This window comes from Diceros bicornis, chromosome 1, assembly GCF_020826845.1.
Source record: "Diceros bicornis minor isolate mBicDic1 chromosome 1, mDicBic1.mat.cur, whole genome shotgun sequence".
In the NCBI taxonomy this organism is placed as follows: domain Eukaryota; kingdom Metazoa; phylum Chordata; class Mammalia; order Perissodactyla; family Rhinocerotidae; genus Diceros; species Diceros bicornis.
The window spans coordinates 22,727,925-22,749,850 of record NC_080740.1 but is presented as its reverse complement, the minus strand read 5'-3'; the positions used below and the strand labels follow the sequence as shown (position 1 = coordinate 22,749,850).

Below are 21,926 nucleotides of genomic sequence, written 5' to 3'. Positions count from 1 at the left end.
CTCCGGAGTCTCCAGGACCAACTTAAAGACGTACTGAGCAGGCGCAGTAAGAAGAGTGGTTGCTTGTGTGACTGCTATTGTTTTTATCTTTAACGGCCTTGGTTGTCTGGAGTCGCGCTCAGGTTCCTTTTCCCTCTCTCGTTGGAGCTCACGTTGCCTAAAGTAGGAGTTGCTGTTTGGGAATAAAACTTGATAAAAGTTACCACTTAGAGGAAGGTCGCGTCCTTTAGGCAGCCCGTCCTGACAGATTATGAAAAATGAAACGGCATATTGTAGCGAACACTTACAGTCCGCCAAGTCCGTCACATGACAAAAGCACTTTACAAAAAAATACCTTGCCTTGTTCCATGCTTTATGCTTCTTATAACCCAGAAGACGTTTTAGTTTCCCGTGCCAGAGAATAGTACTTGTGTTTATTAACAAGGACCTGTAGTGAGGAGCAGCGCATGCGCGAGCACCCGCGGCTGCGAGACACGTGAGAGCCCCGGGCCCGGCTTGCTCTGCGCTCTCGGGTTGTTGTGGAAGAGGCTTCTGGGCTGGGTCTGGGGCCGCCATGGGGAAGGTGAATGTGGCCAAGTTGCGTTACATGAGTCGGGATGACTTCAGGGTCCTGACCGCGGTAAGAAGTTCGCCGTTTCCCCCTCTCCCCTGTCCTTTCCCTGTCCTCTTCCTGGTTCTCGAAGTTTGCCGGCAGCCGAGCGCGCTCCGGACCCGGGATGCAGCCGGCCGCGGCTGGGAAGGAGGAAAAGACCGGAGAGTCGGATTATTCAGAAGCCTTTGTTCAGAAGCTTCTGTCTTCCCCCAGATGGAGCAAAGGCCCCTCTTCTAATCGTTTCCTTCCTTTTGCCCCCCTTCTCCTTATGCTCCAGAGCCGCCTCGCATCTCTGTGGCCTGAGAAGCTCTCTGACCCCGGGCTGAGGAGGGTTAAGGCTCCCGAGGAGAATTGGTGGCATTGAGTTCCCCGCTCACAGGCTCAGTCACATAGCGTTCCTACAGTTTCATTCAATCAACACATTGTCCGATTTTTAGTAACAATGTTAGGGAATTCAGCGGGGTCCAAGACAGGCAAGGGGGGGGAGACATTATCAACAAGTAAACGAATAGATTAAGAAGAAGGATCATATCAGGCAGTGAGTACTATGGAGATGGTAAAGAGGAAAAGAAGCGGATAAGGGGTTAGAAACGACGTGCATGGTGGGGGCGGGGACATGAATGCTCTCTTTAAATTGTGTGGTCAGAGAAGATTGGCTGAGTGCAGGAGTCTTGTCTGTTGACCGTTGTAACCAAAGTTTTGAGGCCTTTTTAAAAAGTTCCTGGCACTTAGTAAGCACTGAATAAATTTTTGCTAAGTAAACGAAAGAATGGGGGGAGAATAATAGGAGGTAAATGAGAAGGAGCCCGCACACTGAAATCCTTGGAAAGAGTTGGTGGCAGAGGAAACAGCAGTAGTAAATGCAAAGGCCCTGAGGCAGGAAAAACTTTTTGGAGAATGGAAAGCCCAGTGTGGCTGGAGTTTAATAAGCAAGAGGCTCAGTGGTTGGAGATGTAACTGGAAAAGGTGAGAGCCAGATCATGTGCTATATACAGCCTTGAACTTTGGTAAAGAATTTGGAATATATTCTAAGCATAAGGGAGCCACTAGGTGTTTTTATGCAGGAAAGTGACAAAAACTGATCTTATAGTCTTAGTCTTATGGAACGAAGGTCAACACATAGATTAGGCATTTGTAGAATAAAACAAATTTATTTAGGAGCTATTATCTTTTCCTTAAATAGGCGATACTTAAGGATTAAACTATCAAATGCAAACTCGGTGTGCAATTTGGAAGACACTTTTCTTTCTCCTCACAGATTCAATTCAGCTAGACTTTTTCTAAATACCTACTGTTACTTCTGAAAGATACCTTCCTTTGCTGCTTCCTCAGCATATTTGCTCATTCCGTAATGCCTTTGACAGAACTAGAGGAGTCAAGAGAAAGAACGTTAGAGGCTGCAAGAGACAGAACAAAGCATGGAAGATGAGTGAAGTTTAAAGTGGGAGGTTTTGGTTGGGGCATCAAAATGATGCCAGATTCATCTTCCAAAACTTTGTCTCTGCAATATTTCAGTTCTTTTTTGAAACTCACCAAGGAATGACCTACTCATTAAATATGGTATTTCAGGCTTAGTGGAGTCTCACCAGCCTTGGTATCAGTGGCCACCTTTCCTTGACCCGCTCCTCCCTTTACTTATCTGATGCCTCCCATATCAGTAATCATACTTGGACTGACTGCCCTTACCTTTCTATGTGAACTTCCCCCCAAATTCTCTCCCTCAACCCTCCTTTTTCTTCCGTTATTTCTTGCTTGATGATCGCATCCACTTCTCGGCTTCATCTCTTACCTCTTTCACATAATCGACCATTTTCTCCTTCTAATTATGACTTCATTCCTGAGTATAGATCTCCCTTTCCAGTTTTCCTCAAACATCTTCATTTGAAGGACCTTCCAACTCCTCAAACTCAGTGTCCTCAAATCAAGTTCATTGACTGTATCTACCCCCTTTTACCAAACTCCATTAAAATAATAATATACATAACATGTAATGTAATAAATATACATATATTATTATGATAATTGTGTATTATTATTTATTATGATTTTAAAACCTGCTCTTCCTCTTCACTTCAGTTTTGACTCTTCATTCACTTTACCCTCCCATATCCAATGCCTATCCCTCCCATACTACTTCCTAAAGATCTTTTAATTACTTTTACCAGTACCTCTTCCCTGTTCTGGCTTCTGTTTCCTCTGGCCTGGACTGTCGTTTGCTTCTCTAGTACACCGCCTCCAGTTTTTGCCTTCTCTAAACCACTTTGCATATTCCTGCTAGATTAACGTCCTTAAAACAAACTCTGGGCGCCGGCCCCGTGGCTTAGCGGGTGGGTGCACGCGCTCCGCTGCTGGCGACCCGGGTTCCAATCCCAGGCGTGCACTGATGCACCACTTGTCCAGCCACGCTGAGGCGGCGTCCCACGTACAGCAACTAGAAGGATGTGCAGCTATGGCATACAACTCTCTATTAGGGCTTTGGGGGGTAAAAAAAAAGGAGGAGGATTGGCAATAGATGTTAGCTCAGGGCTGGTCTTCCTCAGCAAAAAGAGGAAGATTAGCATGGATGTTAGCTTAGGGCTGATCTTCCTCACAAAAAAAAAAAATCTGTTCATCTATCTCCCTTCCTAAACATCTTCAAGCGTTTCATACTTTCCTTAGTATAAAATCTAAAACTCCTTGGTCTATATTTCAAGGCCTTCCATATCTTACTCAAAAGCGTTTTCCGGCCTTCTTTTCGTGAACTGTGTGCCAGCCCATCTGAGCTACCGCTGTACTGGCTGTTCCTGTGCTCTGTACTTTCTTGCATGTGTGCCATGTGCACATCTCTTTTTTTTTTTTTCTTTCCCTGGTATTTCCTTGTCTGCTTTTTCTATATTCCTGCATCTCTTGAAGTTGGTCTCAAGTGCTACTTCTTCCTTAAGACTGATCCCTCAGCTAGAAATATTCTTGTTCTGTTCTGGGCCACCTCTTTTTTAGCACTTATCATTTCTTACCTTCTAATAGAGTTAGATTTGTACATTCTTATCTCCACAATTAGATAATAAATTCTCAGGGGTAGAGAGTGTTTTTACATTTTTTTATCCTCCACAATGCCAACATATGGTACTTTCTCATTAAATATCTTTTTAATAAATATCTGGAATATCTAGTTTTTAAAGACAAATATTTAGATGTCAGTAAATATTTTAGTATGTACCCCATGTCAGTAACTATGTTAAGCACTCACAATTCTTATCCTTTGAAGTGCGTGTAGTTTAGTAGAGAGGCAGAATATGAGTATCAGTGATTATGTATCAAATTGTCATTAAAAATATGTCCAGAGAAGGTAGTAATTATGTCTTAGAATTGGTTGGGCTTCTGCGTGGTTAGAGAAGTTTGAAGGAGAAGTTAATTTCTTAGCAAGGTTTTGATAAACAACGGCTGTGTGTTGATTATGATTACATAATGATTCCTTTAATTTCAGGTTGAAATGGGCATGAAGAACCATGAAATAGTTCCCTGCAGTTTGGTTGCTTCTATAGCCAGCCTTAAACATGGTGGCTGTAATAAAGTTTTAAGAGAATTAGTGAAACATAAACTCATAGCTTGGGAGCGTACCAAAAGTAAGTATTTGAGGTATCATTTGTGATTTTTGATGTAACTGGCTTCGCCCAGAGCAGACTTTCCAAAAAGGCAGGAAATGGAAGTGGCCAGACCAGGAAAGCGCTAGACCTAGAACTGACACAGCATACTTCTACTATGTTCTGTTGATCAGAGCAATCACAGAGCCCACCCAGATCAAAGAGAGTAGAGAAATAGTCTCCACCTCCTGATAGGGGATTAGCATGTTCCAATTGCAGAAGAGCAAGTAGAATAGAGATATTGTTGCTGCCAGCTTGGGAAAATACAATCTGCCACAGGACTCTAGAGCATTACTTCTCAAATCACCAGTGGTGAGGGATGAGTTTCTTTTTTTCAACCTATCACAGATCCATACTTTTATAAAATAACAATAAAAAACTAATTACTTGGTCAAATTGATATAAAAATTTTGTAACTTAACCACTTCATTTCAGTTCCTGTATCTTGTCACAAAACTAGTAAACATTTATAGACTGGTGTCAGTCAGTGGAGTCACACTTTGAGTAACACTGCTCTAGAGAGGAAATACAAATTATAGGAAGAATGCCAAACTTGTAAGACTGGATAGCTAATCTTTTCAGCTAAGAATTCCCATGTTTAAATTCTTCTCATAACTTGAATTGATGTGACTTGGTGGTACAGTGTAACTAAAATATGGTTTTTCTCATTTGATTTTGTCTAGCTGTCCAGGGCTATCGGTTGACAAACGCAGGCTATGATTACCTGGCTTTGAAAACACTTTCTTCTAGGCAGGTAGTTGAGTCTGTTGGAAACCAAATGGGTGTTGGCAAAGAATCTGGTAAGTGCTATCAGTACTCTTGAATGCATTTTCTTTGCTTAGGTTTATCCTTAAGAAAGCATTCATCTTTTAATTTTTCCGACTAAACGGTAAATTGAAAAGTTAGTTGGAAGCAATACAGAGTATGAAATTATCCTTAGTTTAGTACATTATTGTTTTTTCATAAATCTATCACTGAAAATTCAGTATACAGAAAATTTTTCTCTGATAGCTGAAATTTTTGGTAGATATTTTATTTATTCTTATATCTGACAAATTGGACATTTGTAATACTTAAAATGTCTAATATAAGGAAGTACTGAAGGACAGTGAATATCTAAAAACCACAAACACATTTTTCCGTCACAGCAATATGATCAACAAGGCAAACTTCAGTCTGTGTAAAACACAGAAAAAAAATTCTAAAATATAATTGAATAAATACCTATGTGTTTATTTTCTATGTAGAAGACAGAAATAAAGAACAGGGAATGATTTTCTTTATACATGCCCTCTTATACACTGCTTTTGTCTAAGTTTATCCTATATGGTTAACATTATTTATCTAAACTGAGGAAGCAAAAGAATTATTAGGAAGCCTACCCCAAAGGAGGTTGGTGTGGTACTTCGTATGGTTTGTATGTCCTCTGTATTAATGTCCATTAATATTATGGTGTATATTTAATAAGTAATGCAAGAGTGCTAACTACAGGAGTGTGTTTGTAAAGTACATAAAATGAGGTAATGAGACACCTTTTGAAATATGCTGCTGCTTAAGGTTTTTATGTCCAATTTTTTTTCAATTTAAAAAATGGCTTTTTTTATTTTTAAGACATTCATTGCATGCAAAACAATAGATAGTACAAAAGAGACTACAATAAAAAGTAAATCTTACTTCTACCCCAGGTCTCATTCTCCTGTTAGTGCTTCCCAAAGCTATCACTATTGATGACTTACATAACCTTCTAGAAATAGTCTATGTAAATACAAGTATATAATGTACTGAAAATATACATATATACATTCACCTGTCTTTTTAATCATAGGTGAAAGTAGACAGTACTTACTATTCTGCACTATTCTGATTTTTTTCCATTTTATGCATCCCTGATATCATTTCATATCAGCAGGTACATCTTTCTCATAGTTGCAGAGTATTACCTTGTATGGGTGCTCCGTAATTGATTTTACCAGTCCCAGTTGTTGTGGACATTATAAGTTACTTCCAGTCCTTTTTTGTAGGTAGCAGTGAAGTGAACACTCCTGTAGAGATGGCTCTGTGCAAATGTACAAATAAATTTGTAAATACATTCTTAGAAATTGAATTATTAGAGCTAAAGTTATATACATTTAAAATTTTAATATTATCAAATTTCCTTCCAAAAAGTTTGCACCAATTTATAATCCCACCAATGTGAGAGAGAGGCTGTTCTCAATAGAAATGTAATTAAATTTCTTATGAATAATTAGGACGTGTTCTAAATGTCAGTCTTACAAATAGCACCTTGTTTTGGTAGTTGGAATACTTATGGGAAGATCTGCTTCATTCTGATTATTATAGAATTCTAACAACTGAGTTGTTATGAATCAATTATTCATTGACACAGTTGAAGAATTGAACATCATGTTGTTGAAAAGGAAGATATTATTAAATCACTTCTCATAGCTGTAGGACGCTAAGAACAATTAGATGTTTCTCAGTAAATTGAGTTGAGCATTGAGCACCTTTGGGAACAATAACCTTTGACACTTTGCATCCCTGTTTTCTTTTGTAGTAGATATTAATGCATGTCATCTTATCATTTTGGATTGTAATTAAAATAAAGAATTTTTGCTGAATGATAAGTATGCCTGGTTATTAGGAAAAATAAAATTTGATACAAATAAAATCAGAGGAAGCAAGTTAGAATGTTTTCCACTTATTTGAATAAAAGTATAATAATAATCCTTTTAAAATCTTGGCTCTAGATATTTACATTGTTGCAAATGAAGAAGGGCAGCAGTTTGCATTAAAGCTTCACAGACTGGGAAGAACCTCCTTTCGAAATCTGAAAAACAAGCGTGATTACCATAAACACAGGCATAACATGTCTTGGCTTTATTTATCTCGTCTCTCTGCCATGAAAGAATTTGCCTATATGAAGGTATTTTTTAAATAATTTTATATTTTTTAACCAAATAGTAGATGTAGCAGAAAGGCCATAGTGACAAGCATCAGTTTGGTGCCCCTAGATCTCCCTACCCCCAGTCCCAATCCTTATAGTCGCTTTTAACTTTGTTCATTATTTTTGTTATTTGTTTTTCTGGTGATTTCCTTCTATGTGAAGGTATTTTTTAATTGTTATAAAATTGTAAAGACAACATGTATTCTACAATATTAACGAGAGAGAGTAGCCTGAAATAATTGATGTAATTACCTCACAAATGTGTGTGTGTGAATGTATATCTATTCAATGTATATAACTATGCATATGCCTATCTCTAATTGAAAACACCAGATAGTTACCATCTGTAGAAACCTAGTGTCTCAGATAAGTGGACTAGTTTTTTTTTGTCACATAGTGGAAGAAATGTCAGTTTACAGATTTGTATGTATATTAGAATTGGTAAAAATCTTTCGTTTTAAAACTTTCACCTTCAAAATTAAGTTCAGCATAGATTTGTTAAATATCTTTAATAATAACCAAATTAAATATCTTCAGTAATATTTAAATTAAACAGAAAATTAACACTTTTTTTTTTTTAGTTTGAATTGTTAAAAGTCGCTCCAGTGTGTAACCAGTTGTTTCTTGGGAGTTTCAGTTTAGTATTCTTCGAGTAGGTTATTTTAATTCATATGCTTAAATTTTTAGTAATCATAGGGGAAGAATTTTCAAGGCAGTATAAATTAGTAATACTAATACCATACATGTTATGTATTTCTTGTCTTAAACTAATGATTTGTATCCTGTGATAGTCAGTAGTAAGTAGGCAGTTTGGTAGGGATTGTTACACATTTTCCAAAAACTGTATTAGGTGTTTTCTCAGGGTCTTTATATGAAAGTATAGGAGTAGAACGTGGTTGTGCATAAATATGCGCTTTAAATATATCTCTCTTAAATACATTCTCTAAGAGAGAATAAGACAAGATTGAGCTGTAGCTTAAGGGTTAAGCTATGGCACAAGGGCTAGACAACTATGACAATAGCTAAGGTTATTATCTGCTATTGACCCGCCAAGGCATGTTTAAAATCACTTACACTGAAAAAAAAATCTTTAAAAGCAAGCAAGCAAGCAAAAATCTTTGGGGAGTGGGAAGTAGTTCAGTTCCTGCCCAAGGAAGATAGGAAGTAGAATAGATAACCTTTTAAAATTAGCCCTCTTAATAAGTATATATTAAGTATCAGATGTGTGCCTACCACTGTGTTAAGCACTGGGATAGGGTGGGCTGAAGGGGTGGATACCAAAAGAGTAACCAACCAGTCTGTGTCTTCAAGTTGGGAAGATAACATGAACACACGTAAAACAGAATGGTGTAAAAATCAAATTATATGTTGAGTTTAGAGAAAATTCTGTAGAGTAGTTGATGAGGGAGGTTTCATGAAGTGAGTGGGAGTTGAGTAGAGTCATGAAGCATACATATGATTTGACTATAAGGAGAAGACAGTGAGACGGTGTACTTTGCAGAGGAGCCAGTATGGGCAAAGACATGAATCTGGGTGTGAGCTCTGTGTGTATTGGTGACAATCACCTCATGCTTATTGGAGAGAGTATTGGGAGAACTAAAACTGGATAAATGGATTAAAGAGAGTTTTGAAGACTAGGAGAAGTTGTTCAGACTAAAATCAATATTTATAGCCATTGTAGATTTTTTTAAATGGACCATTGACATAAGCATCTTAGTTTGGTATTGGCACACAGAATAAAGGTTAGGTATAGTGGCAAGAGCTAGAACCACTGTTGGAGTAAGCAAGTATTAATGACAAAGCCCTACTTAGAAATGGTAACATTCCAAATGGCAGAGGGCATAAATCTAAGATATTTTGAAGGAAGTAATAACAGGACTTTGTAAGCAATAGGATAGAAAAGGTTAAGCATAGGGGAAAAGGTGGACTTACGGATGATGTGAAGTAACATTTGACTCAGACTAATATAGTGTGTATGTTTGTCACATGATAGATTTATATCATGAAGTCTGAAGAAAAAGGCCCGAGCTCTATAAAATACCTAACCTATTAGAAGATTTCATTTTATAATATGCCACAAGACAGAGTATTTCCTAAATTATAATTTATTTCCATTTGAATTTTTTAAACACTCCAATAAATGACGGAAACTTACAAAATAGAAGAGGATATATCCTAAGAGACTGTAAGCTTCTTGAAGGCAGAAACTTTTTCACCCTCATTTTTTGTAACCCTAGCACAGTGTATAATATTTAGTAAATGTTCAATAAATGAATGTTCAGTGAAAAAGTGAATTAAGTAAACTGGTTTAAAATTTTGTTTTTGTGTATAGCTCATTCTATGCTATGAGTAAGCCATACACAAATAATCACGTGTTAACTGGAATTTTGTAAAGCCTTATATGTTTTTCTTCTAGTCGTGGGCAGGTACATTTCCTTTTATTGTTCCCTAAAAATTAATGACCTCCTCATTAGTTTATTCCTGTTTTGCTATATTTTAGGCATTGTATGAGAGGAAATTTCCAGTTCCAAAGCCAGTTGATTATAATCGCCACGCAGTGGTCATGGAGCTCATAAATGGCTATCCTCTGTGAGTATTTATTGTTCTTGAAACCATGAGTCCTAATAAACAAACATAAAGTTTAGTTTTTTAAAATAAAATTTTTTTTAATTAAATAGAATATTGCCTCTGGGAGGTTAGAACCTAATACAAAGCAGTAGACTCAAAGACAAATTGAAAATTCAGTTTTTTTCTGACAGTATGGATTTTGTTATCTCTGTGATTCATTCAACAAATATTTATTAACGTTTAGTATAGCCAAGCACTGTTCTAGGCATAGCAGTAAACAAAACAAAGTCTTTGTGCTCAAAGAGCTTACATTCTGATGGAAGGAGACATGCAATAAATAGTTAAACAAGGAAATATCTATCAGATGGTGGTAAATGTTATGGATAAAAATAAAGCAGGGTAAGGGAGACACGAAGTACTGAGGTGAGTGTAGGAGGCTGGTATTTTGCATGAGGTGGTCAGGAAAAGTCTCATTTATAGGGTGATTTTTGAGCAGAATCCTGAAAAAAGTGAGAGGAAACCATGCAGATATCTAAGGGAACATTCGAGGCCAAGGGAACAGCGAGTGCATAAGTCCTGGGAGGGAGCGTGCCCGCGTGTTCAGGGAACAGTGAGGAGGCCAGCGTGGCTGGAGCTGAGTGAGTATGGGGAGAAATTGTAAGCGATGTGATCGGGGAAGCAGCGGGTACCAGATCATTTAGGGTTTGTAAGCCCTTGCAAGGACTTTTAAATTTTTTTTTAATTGAAATATATTTGACATTGTGAAATATATTTGACATTTGACGTTTGTATAACATTGTGTAAATTTAAGGTGTACAGCATTTTGATTTGATACGTTTATATATTATAATGTAATTGCCATTGTAGCAATAGTTAGCACAAGGACTTTTTTATTTTGATTGAGACAGAAAGCCATTGGAGGACTTTGAACTGAAAAAAGACATGATCTGACTAATGTTTTAATAGGATCACTCTAGCTGCTGTATTGAGAATAGACTAAAAGGAGACAAAGACAGAATTAGGAAGACAAATTAGGAGATTATTGTAATACTCCAGGCAAGAGATGATAGTAGTTTAGATCAGAGTGGTAGATGTGATTCTGGATATGTTTGGCAGGTAGAGCCAACATGATTTGTTTGGAATTGGATATTGATAATGAAGGAAGGGGCAAGTCAAGGATAACACCAAGGTTTTGGGCCTGAATGACAAATTAATTAGAGGGATAAAGTGGCCATTTACAGGAATGGGAAAGACTGCAGGAAGAGCGGTTTGGAGTTAGAGGGTGGGGCAGAATCAGAGGTTCAGTTTGGGACGTGGTGAGTTTGAGATGCCTAGGAGTTCAGAGGAGAATCAAGTCAGTGTATGTATGGTGTTTAACGATATGAGCCTAGATGAGATTGCCAAGAATGATTCTAAATAAGACAACAGGTGCTATGATTAACCTTTGAGGTTAATCCAACACTTAAAGGTCAGGGAGAAGATGAAGAACTAGCAAAAAAGACTAAGAAAGAATGATCAGTGTGGGAAGAGGACAGCCTGCAGAGTTGGTGTACCAAGAGTCAAGTGAAGGAAGTGTTTCAAGTAGGTGGAAGAGGTTATCTGACAGACCAGATATGATGAAGATGGAGAATTGGGCATTGGATTTAGCAACATGGAAGTCACTGGTAGACTTGGCAAGAGCTGTTTCATTGGAACAAAGTGGATGAAGGCCTGTTGGAAATGAGTTCATTAGAGTGGGAGGAAAAAAATTGAATAAAGCACATGTAGAGGAATTTGGCTGTAAAGAAGATCAAAGAAAGGCTGTGGCAGTGGAAAGACGTGTGGCAAGGTGTGGGGGTTTTCTTTAATGGGAGCTGTTATATCATGTCTGTATGCTGATGGGATGAAGAGAAAACTGCTAGGGAGACAAGGAATAGAAACTATATACACACACTTGCTTTCATTAAAATCATAAATGAGTACAAATAACCTATTTTCATACTTAAAATACTTTCAGATGTCAGATACACCATGTTGAAGATCCTGCATCGGTATATGATGAAGCTATGGAACTAATTGTCAAACTTGCAAATCATGGACTGATTCACGGAGATTTCAATGAATTCAATCTCATTTTGGATAAAGATGACCACATTACCATGATTGATTTTCCACAAATGGTTTCAACTTCTCATCCCAATGCTGAATGGTATATGCTGAAATTGATTCTGGATGTGGGTGTGTTTATGTGTGATGCAATCATTTTTTTGATTCATAATTTTTCAACTTTGTAATAACTGCCATTTGGGTGAATAACTGGTTTGAAGTGGCTGATGTTAATGGTCTAAAAATGTGTTTTTTTTTATTAAAGGCTATCAGACTGCTAGGATTTTCCCCCTAAGAGAATCTTTCTTATCCCTCACTATTTTAAAGGGGGAAAAAGTGCAGTTTGATCCAGTTTTTAAAACCTATTTCATTATGTTTATGCTGTGTATTAGAAACCTGAAGAAGCTGCCCGCTTTTATAAACCATCAAAAGAATTTGAATTACTCATGTAATCTGACAGACTTTCAAAAGTCAAACTTTCTTAGCTATGGACCCCTTTATTCAAACAAACTTTTAGGTGAAAGCCCAATTTTTAAAACAAATAAAAGTCTGCTCAGAAGAAATAGGGACGTGGAGAAAGGAACCCTAGAACCTCATCCTCTCTGCCCTTCCCCTTTTCTCTCTGCTCCAAGGCTGCCTCCAAGAGGGCTTCACCAAGCATAATTTGATAATCTTGATGTCCTTAATAGAAGTTGTGGTTTGGGGCTGTACTCAGTTGCCAGAATAATGATATCTCCTGTCATTTTTAGCTTTTATTTTATTATGAGAAAATAATTCACATAAAACCTCATCCATGACACAGGGCAGAATCACTTTATATACTGTGATAATCTTATTCCTCACATTACTTAACCTCTTAAATCAGCCAAGTTGTGAAATACGACAGAATATTTTTCTTTGTATTCCGTGATGCAATTGAACATAATCAAATTAAGGGTGACTAATTTTTCTCCTCCTGTTTCAAGTTATAATGAAAGAAACTTCTTTCTCCCGAAGATAGCAACTGCTATCGCTTACATGATAGAGTATATTCATTCTTGCAAAGTTTGAGCTGGAACCAGTTTGTGTTCAGTGGAGCTCGTCTTTCTCCTGATTTCCCTTAGAAAATGTCTGTACTTATTCTAGAGAAAGAAATGTTATTTAAAAATAAATTTAAAGAATATTGCCAACAAACAATACTAATAGATTAATGCCAGGCACGTGGGTGGTTAAGATATCTTTGGATGATGACTAATCACCATTTTTATTAATGTGGAGTAACATAGTCACACAATTAAGGAGCATCTAGGAACCACCAGAATTGGAGAAGGAAATGATGACAGATTATGATATTCTAAGTTTAGGCTGCATTATTTTATAGGGAGACATTGTGATTTAAGTTGAAATGTTATGACAAGTACTGGGGTGAAGGAGTTGTGGCAAGTGCTAGAGATTAAGATATAAATAAGACCTATCTCTGCTTTTGAAGAAGTTATTGTCTAGTAGGTGAGACATAAACATATAAAAAGATAATTTTAAATAATTATTGAAGTTTTTCCCAGGGTGCCCTAAAAGCAAAGAATATTGGCATTTTGTTCCTATTTCCAAACTTCATCTTTCTCTAAAATAATAATTTAGTTAAAATTCAAGGAGATAATCAATTCCATGTCACCCTGTCTCTTAATTCTCTCTTGCCTAGAAACCTTCTAGAGAGTTTAATCAATTCTTGCTGCTTTATGGTGGCCTAGAAAGCAACCTGATATTCAGAGGTCCTTCTACTCTCAGTCCAGATTAACATGTCTTCAGATCATTATTTATAAGGCACAGCATTATTTATCTCTTTTGGATGTTATTGCAAATCAGCTAATGGATAATAAAGGTACATAAACATAACTTAATTCAGTAGTCTCCAAACTTTTTCTTAAGAGTCACTAATCTGTTTTTATTTTCAGCTTTCCCAGTTGACTAGGGGTTTTAGTTGGTATAGCTGATAGAAAGAATAACTAGACAAACTGGAGACTAAAGAGGAAAAGTGGAAACCTGCCCCCAAACTGCAGTCCTCTAGTCTTCTTTTCTGGGATTCATATTCTTATCTTCTTAGTATGTCTGTTACAGTATGGGAAAACTGCGTTTCCTAACTAGAGGAACTGTGTGCCTTTGACAGCTTATATTCCTTGTTAGTTCCTCTGCTTTTAGTTTTAGTTTTTCAAACACGCTGGCAACTGATTTTTTTTTTTTTTTTTTCTTTCGGGTAACATCCTTTTCTCTTTCATGTAAGGAGCAGAAGTAGTATCATAGCAAATGATAGGGATATTATCACTGGTTAATAAGGAAAAAGATAAGCAACAAAAATGATTCTTGCTTTTGCAGGTATTTTGACAGAGATGTTAAATGCATTAGAGATTTCTTCATGAAACGTTTCAGCTATGAAAGTGAGCTTTATCCAACCTTCAGTGACATCAGGTTTGTATTCTGCGTTGCTTAAAATGATAGAACTCTGTTTAAATACCTAATTTATTTAGTTCTAAAAGTTAACACTTTCATCTAAAAAATTTCCAAATAGTGACCTTTGACACATTATAATCATTGTCAAGTATCATTGCTGTATAGTCTATAAATGAAACTTAAAAGCTAGAAAATAGCTGCCTTTGGTTCATTAAGTTTGGGGGAAGAACATAGATAGTTTCTTATACATTCAAGAACTTTTACTCAATCTAGGATGCTATGTGAGTAACCCATTTGTAAGAAATCAAGTCAAATGTTTATCAAAGTTTGTGTTTTTCCTTTATTCAGAACAGGAGCTATCTTTAATTGATTTATGGAACAAAATTATATGTACATTCTCAGATCCAGATTTTCTCATTTATTTTATACACTTGGTTAAGATATTGTTTTCTGATTTGGGATGATTGATACAGCTTAAAAAAAGAAATCTTTAGCACCCTTTGTTAAATTTATTAAGTCGGTAAATATTAACTGAAGTTTCTGTAACCTACTAATATCTCTTGCTTTTCACAGTCATATTATTTTATTTGTAAATGACAACCAGCGTATATCTTTTATATTTGTATACTTAAGTAACTTAAGCATTACATTTAAGGCAAGGAAAAAGTCTTTAAAATATATAAACTGTTAAACTCACTTGAGAATCATAATTTGTCAGAATAATAAATATTTATCCGTGTCAGATGGATTTTTTTCCCCTCTCTAAATACTTGACATTTTTTTTTTTCCTAGGAGGGAGGACTCTCTTGATGTAGAGGTTTCTGCCAGCGGCTACACCAAGGAAATGCAGGCAGATGATGAACTGCTTCATCCATTAGGTCCAGATGATAAAAATATTGAAACAGAGGAGGGATCTGAATTCTCACTTTCTGATGAAGAGGTGTCAGAAAAAACAAAGGTTTGTAGATCAAAAAATGAAAGTGAACAAAATTCTAGAGAAGAATTAGTTAACTGCTGTTGCAGATCATCTGGAGACCTTGAACAAATAAAAGAAGACAATTTGTCAGAGGAGATTGCTGATGCACACAATTTTGAAATGACTGAATTCAGTCAGACTTTAGAAGAAATAAAAGGACAAGTTGTTGAAAACAGTTCTGTAACTGAGTGTTCTGGGGAGAAAAACAAAACTGCAAATGACACCAGGCAAGATGGTAAGACAGGTTATGGAGGAATCCCCACGGGTTCTGAAGAGTATGAAGATGAATGCCCTCATCTGATTGCCTTGTCGTCATTGAACAAAGAATTCAGGCCTTTCAGGTATAGATTTCTGTTGATTGATTTTTTTGACGTTAATCTGGAGACCTATACTTTCTTTGATTCTGGTAAATGAGTGTTGTTTTAAAATGATGTGACAGAGCTCTATTCTGCACCAATATGTGTAAAATGAAAGCAGATAACCCTTTTTTTGTTAAAATTTAAATTATCTTCTATAATTGACCTGACCTAGACAGCCTATTAATTCAGTTTTAAGGAGTTCTGCCTTAAAATACAAACTGATCACTTTCAAAGAATTAATACAGATCTCTTGATAAATCGATCAGGTTTAGATGGATGAACTGTATATTTTCGTAATTATACATCTGATGTATGTTTGATTTACGTATAGTCCAATAAACATACAGTAAATATGCTCTCTCGATAAAATACCTACTTACAGTGAATTTCTCTGATACTTTGAACCTTCTGTCCTCATTTGTTCATGTATATTTAAAATTATACAGTTATTTATTTGTTTTTTAAGAATTTTTTTCTCACAAATACTAATGAATCAGCCTCAATTTAGAGCTTTATTATGAAGCAAAACACAATAATTTTCTTCCTTTTCCATATAACTCTATCTTGAGACTCCGGGCAATTACCACTTGAATAATAAACGTAAAATTAAACTAAAATCAAGGGTAGCAGTGGCTTAGGATTTTGCATAAAGTAATAGAAGAAAATCTACATAGGTTAAATAGTCTTCTAAGGACAGAATTTGTCCTCACTGAACACATGTTGGGCAAACTTTTTATTCAAAGCAAAAACATAAGATAACAGATGTTACTGAAAAATATTGACTGTTAGAAATTAATATTGTCTTAAGTTTCTTTCACATTGTATACATTAAAACTTTGAGCAATGTGTAAAACAAGTTATACAGTTTCCATCCTTGCAGTTTTTTCTGACTTAGCTGAGCAGACTTTACAGAGTACTTTCTCTGTTTCCCCCGTGACACCTACTTTTGTTTGGGAAGATAGCAAGAAAGTATCCCAAGGATTTAGATTGTAAGAGGCAGATTTGTGTATATAGTTCAGTTAAAGTGGAGGAGAGGATTAGTGGAAAAGAAACGTGAATTGTGGGGAAGTGATAGATTTTGATGCCCAAAACATTCTACCCTTTTGGAATTTTGATAGTGACTAACAGAATGCTGAAAAATGAAAATTGTTAATATATTGGGCTGAATTGTAGGTAGTTTTACCTTCACAGAAATTTTAAATATAATGATCTTTCTGAGTATTTTATGTCTTTAAGTTCTGCTGTCATGTAGGGAATGATATAAATTAATCAATCGTGATTAACTATAAAAAATTAACTAAATTGTGATTTTATTTTAATTTTAGAGATGAGGAAAATATGGAAGATATTAATCAATATAGAACAAGAACTCTGAGTGTTACTTCTGCGGGCAGTGTTTTAAGCTGTTCAACAATTCCTCCGGTAACTATTCATTCAACGTTTTCCAAATATTTATTAGGTCACTACTGTGGACAGATGACTGAGCTAAGGCACTCTGAGGGTTACATGATGTATAAAACAGCCTCAGCCATTTGGACTTCACATTATAGTAAAAAATTATAACAACTACAGATTTAGTAATATAGGAGAGAGAGTTCATTTTCAGCTGGAATAATCAAAGCTTTTAGGAAAAGGCAGCATGTAAATTAGCTCAAACATGAAGGATAAAATCGTGGAAATTAGATCCAAGGGGGACTTTGTAGATTCCCATATGGTCTAGTCCCTGCATTTTGACAGTGAGGAAATTGAGGCCCAGATAGGTTACGTGACTGCTCAAGATTACCTGACACTGCGGCTGAAGAGTGAAGATGCACCAGTTTCACGGAGAAAGATAAAATTACATAATTGATGTGTTGGGTTTTTTGCTTCTGCTTAAAGGTATTAAGTTAAATAACATTGAAACCAAAGTTATTTAGTGATAACTTTACTTAAAATGAGCAAAAGAAGAAAATCAGTTTAGAAGGTAGAAAGGAGGAAATAAAATTATGTGGAAAGTGAAACTTTTTTCTTTTGAAAAGAAAAGACCTTTGTTTTGTCCTGAACCTCCCATTTCCAAGTTCAGAGAGATTGTCAATAAGTTAAAATGGATGTTCTGTGATGGTTAATATGGGATATTTACAAAATTAAATCTGAATTATCAAGAAGAAGCTAAAAATAACAGTACTGTATTTTATAAGGTAGCACACTTTTAGTAGTTCTGGGACCTTTACTTGGTAATAGAAACATTTACAGCTTGTCAGACCAAAATAAAAGAATGAAATTCTAGAAATGTATTGAGTTTATGTCCTCTTTTCTGGTGGCCTTATAATTTACCTGGTTCTTTTGGACATAAAATTTAAATCTATGAAATCTTTGAAACATCTATTAATTATAGTAAAACATAAAATCTGCCTTTAGGTATTATCACCTGTCTTTACTAAGAATTTCTCACTTTCTGATTGCCTGCCGGTTCTTGGCTTTGATATTTTCTATACTTATTAAGATCTATTACCTTTCTTTCTGTGTTTTCTCAGATTCAAAACATAAGTGCTTTTGTATTCAATTACAGTGGTGTAAAATTGGCAATTGCCTATAAAGAAAAGTTAGATTATAATTCATGCTATTTCCTTAAATTCTGAGTTAAGCTCTTTGCTGTGTAAAAGATGATGGCTCTGACATTGTCGTTAGTTCTTAGCTTTATCCCATTTCCCTTAAGCTAACAGCATGAACATAAAGCTTAAAATGGGGTCAAGCCTGTAATGAATTACATTATAAAATACAAATTTGCCTTCTAAGGGGAAAAAAGATCTCTTGAGCCTAACTTGATCAAAAAGGTTTCTCTCTAATTAGTGGAAACAAATTGATCATCTTAACTCTACATTCTTTTGGAAATTTGGTGACACTATTTTCCTTGAGGTCACTTTTCATTTTGTTAAAAGGTCAGGAGAAAACAGACTGTTTATTTTGTTACCTCCATTAATTTGATGATTATTGTTTTAATATCTGTGCAAAGGTAAAAGATTTTCTCTGTGTTCTTTGAAATTATCATTGTAAGATGTTTTCCTCCTTAAAATACTTTTTTAGTTCCCTGTTTATTGGCAAAGTTGCCATTTATGAACCCTGTTCTTTCTAATCTGTAACAATTAAAATTATAAGTAAACATTAAGATATATTGCTTTTTAATAAATATGTATGTGGCCACTATCAACAACAACAACAAAATAAGTGATTTTTTGTTAATTTTTTATTACCCCCTGAAATAATACACAAATATTTTATTTCATGTTTCATCATTTAAAAAAAAATACTAAATGACATCTTTCTCCACTTTTTTTAACATGAAGCAAATTAACCTTGTAAGATTTGTAAATTGTCCTAGATTAGGTAGAGGGAGGTACATGCATAGTAATCCATCATCTCCTTATTTTTTTCAGCTATTTGATATGGTTATCTTACCATCTCATCGAAGGGAAATTCAAGCAGAATATTTAGAAAAGAAATTGATTTTTTGTTCTTGGAAATATTCTAGAGGCCTCTGTCTGAACTCTTCTGGTTTAAACACGGTGCACGCTCTACTGTTGTCTTCCTGGGACTTCTCATCTCCTGTCTGTTGTTGGGTGCCATCTTTCCTAGTTCATCTCTTTTTCTTACCTAGTTTACTTTAGTTGGCAGTATAGCTTCCAGTAGTCATTTGAGTGAATTGGGGGGGGACATTTTATTATTAAAAATGTCTTTTTATTCTGTCCTCACATTTGATTGGAAGTTTAAGTATTAGAGTTGTGGTTTGGAAATAATTTTCCTTTAGAATTCTGAAGGTGTTGCTCTATTGATCTCTGTTGTAGTTAAGAAGATGCTGTTTTGATTCAGGATTCTGGTTCTCCTGCTGGGGTGGGGAGGCTGTGATAGTTGCTTGGCTTCCTGGGAAGGATCCTGGAGGCCAGTCATTCTTTTTTTTTTTTTTTTTTTGCTGATGAAGATTGGCCCTGAGCTAACAGTTGTTGCCAATCCTCCTCTTTGTACTTGAGGAAGATTGTCACTGAGCTGACATCTGCACTCATCTTCCTCTATTTTTTATGTGGGAGGCCACCACAGCATGGCTTGATGAGTGGTATGTAGGTCTGCACCCAGGATCCAAACCCACAAACCCTGGGCCACCGAAGTGGAGCCTGCAAAACTTAACCACTACCCCACCTGGCCTAGACCCCAGTCATTCTTATTTTAAACTTTCAGCCAATCCTACTGCTTTCAGTTCTGAAACTTCTGAAAGACCAGGTCCTTCTAAGTCTCAGGCCTTCCTGGGTTTGGGGGACTGCGTTTCATGGGGTATCAGGCTCTGCAGGAACTCTGCAGGAATTCTACTCTTTTCCCCTGTCTTTTACCTTTCTTCCCATTGAGAATCATGAGACTAAAATAAAGAGGGATAACTTGTTAAAGCTTGTAAATTGAGTATAGTCTGCTTAACTATGTAAAATAATCCAAAGTCTGCATTTAACTCATGTGATCCAAAGTTTTATATTACACATATACAATGCAGGAAACAGTACATTAGGCAGACTAGTTTTTCTAGCCCCTTTTAACCTCTCAAATCCATTATTCTTTAATTTTTTAACTTGACAGAGTTTTAATAAATGCTTCTTTGTGCCTAGCATAGGGTGACGCCTATTAAGAAGAGACTCTTGCTTCAACCCTTGCAGTGTTTATCTCCTTTTTTTAGGAGACAAGTTGGATGATGCAAGGTTATATGTAGTTAAATAACAAGCCGTATAGTGCTTCAGAGAAAGAAAAGGTTACTGCAAACAGAATATTTAGATTTTTTATTCATCTTGTAAGTCATATGACATTGGCAGCCTGTGTCTTAAGTGATAAGAAATAATTTGAATTTATGATCATTCAATATAAGAAAGCATTCTGCATCTCCCAGAAACTGTGTGAAGACTTTTCCATGATTAACTGCTGCCATCAGTCATTTCTACACCTGAAGCTATGAAGATGCTCTTGGATATATTTTGACCAGTAGTGAATGCTTTCAAACATGATTTTCCACTACAAAGCGATACTTGTTTTTACCTAGAAAGCAGAGGAACAAGCAGTTTTTAGCTTGTGGTTTTTGTTTTTGGCGGAGGGGTGGTGGTGGGGGTTCAGGTTTCCTGATGGACACTAGGTGGCACTATGCTGATTTGTTATTCAGAGAATTGTACTATACACTACTTTTTGCTGTAATTTATATTTCTTTTAGGAATTTATTTCTTCTATTTTATAACAGTTAGTTTGGTGTTTTATTTTATTGCTGTTTCATATAGTACTGTCAGTGTTTGGAATTTTAAAAATTCATGCTCTTAACAGAAATTTGAAAAATATTAGCAATGTAAATCTTTGTTTTATTGAATGTTTACTCCTTATCAAAATGGTCAGTTATCAGTGATAATAATTCATGAAATCTTTCCAGGAACTGGTGAAGCAGAAGGTGAGACGTCAGTTGACAAAACAGCAGAAATCAGCTGTGAGACGTCGGCTGCAGAGAGGAGAAGCAAGTGTATTGACCAAGCAGCGGAGAGAGAACATGCAAAATATTAAGTCAAGCTTGGAAGCAGCTAGCTTTTGGGGAGAGTAATACATTTAAGATCTTGAATATTTTTCAGAAAGTTACTGTGATCCCTTTTAATGCCACCTAAGGTCTTCTTCAGACCGAGGCAGACATATAAATAGATAAATAAACCTTCTTTTATGTCTGAATTTGACTCATTCAGTGCATGTCTTCTAAAGACTCATTATAGTAATTGTGCTAACGCAATCCAATCTTTCAAGTATTTAGATGACTGGTAAGTCTGCCAAAATCTGTTTTTCAAAATAATTTTTATTAGGAATATTTAGGTATTTTTAAAAATCTATCACTGTTTTTGTTGTTTTTTGCTCTCTACCAAAAACAGGTAGATTGCTTGGTTTCAAATCACAGCTTTCCCACTTACTAGTGGAAACAACCTTAGGCAAGTTGTATTTCTCTCTCGCTCTTTCTCTCCTTCTCTGCTTCAGTTTTCTTACTGTTAAAATTGGATTTATAACTACTTTGTAGGGTTGTTTTGAGGATTACAAAAGACAATGCACAGAAAGCACTTAGAACAATGCCTAGTGTTTTATCAGCATTCAGTAAAGTGTAGCTATTAGAATGATAATTATGTTTATCTTTCTGAAATTCTTCTAACAACTTGGTTGAATTCACTGCCATCTATTTTTTAGTCTTTAGTCTATTTTTTGAGTCTGTATTAAGGATAAGCCAGTAATGCGTAATTTTATTTTCTGCTACTTAAATTGGTCATGTGGTCATGGGAACAGAAGATTGAGATAGTCTCATCACAGTTTTTACAGTTGCCAGTTTTTATGC

At 35.8% G+C, this 21,926-nt stretch overlaps 1 protein-coding gene across 1 annotated transcript; it reads left to right on the top strand.

The window, feature by feature from the left end:
* The first annotated feature begins 470 nt into the window (after window positions 1–470).
* On the top strand, window positions 471–21,280 carry RIOK2 (RIO kinase 2). The gene is made up of 10 exons (XM_058534910.1): window positions 471–619; window positions 4,056–4,194; window positions 4,896–5,012; window positions 6,960–7,135; window positions 9,657–9,745; window positions 11,721–11,912; window positions 14,159–14,251; window positions 15,026–15,550; window positions 16,894–16,990; window positions 20,994–21,280. The coding sequence occupies exons 1-10, from the start codon at window positions 554–556 to the stop codon at window positions 21,156–21,158; spliced, it is 1,659 nt and encodes a 552-aa protein (XP_058390893.1). The 5' UTR covers window positions 471–553; the 3' UTR covers window positions 21,159–21,280.
* The last annotated feature ends 646 nt before the right edge of the window (window positions 21,281–21,926 follow it).

Excerpts from the sequence above, each read along its gene's own strand:
- RIOK2 (XM_058534910.1), top strand. The coding sequence starts at position 554 with ATGGGGAAGGTGAATGTGGCCAAGTTGCGTTACATGAGTCGGGATGAC. Across the intron at positions 620-4,055 it reads ACTTCAGGGTCCTGACCGCG|GTTGAAATGGGCATGAAGAA; the intron begins GTAAGAAGTTCG and ends CTTTAATTTCAG. Across the intron at positions 5,013-6,959 it reads GGGTGTTGGCAAAGAATCTG|ATATTTACATTGTTGCAAAT; the intron begins GTAAGTGCTATC and ends TCTTGGCTCTAG.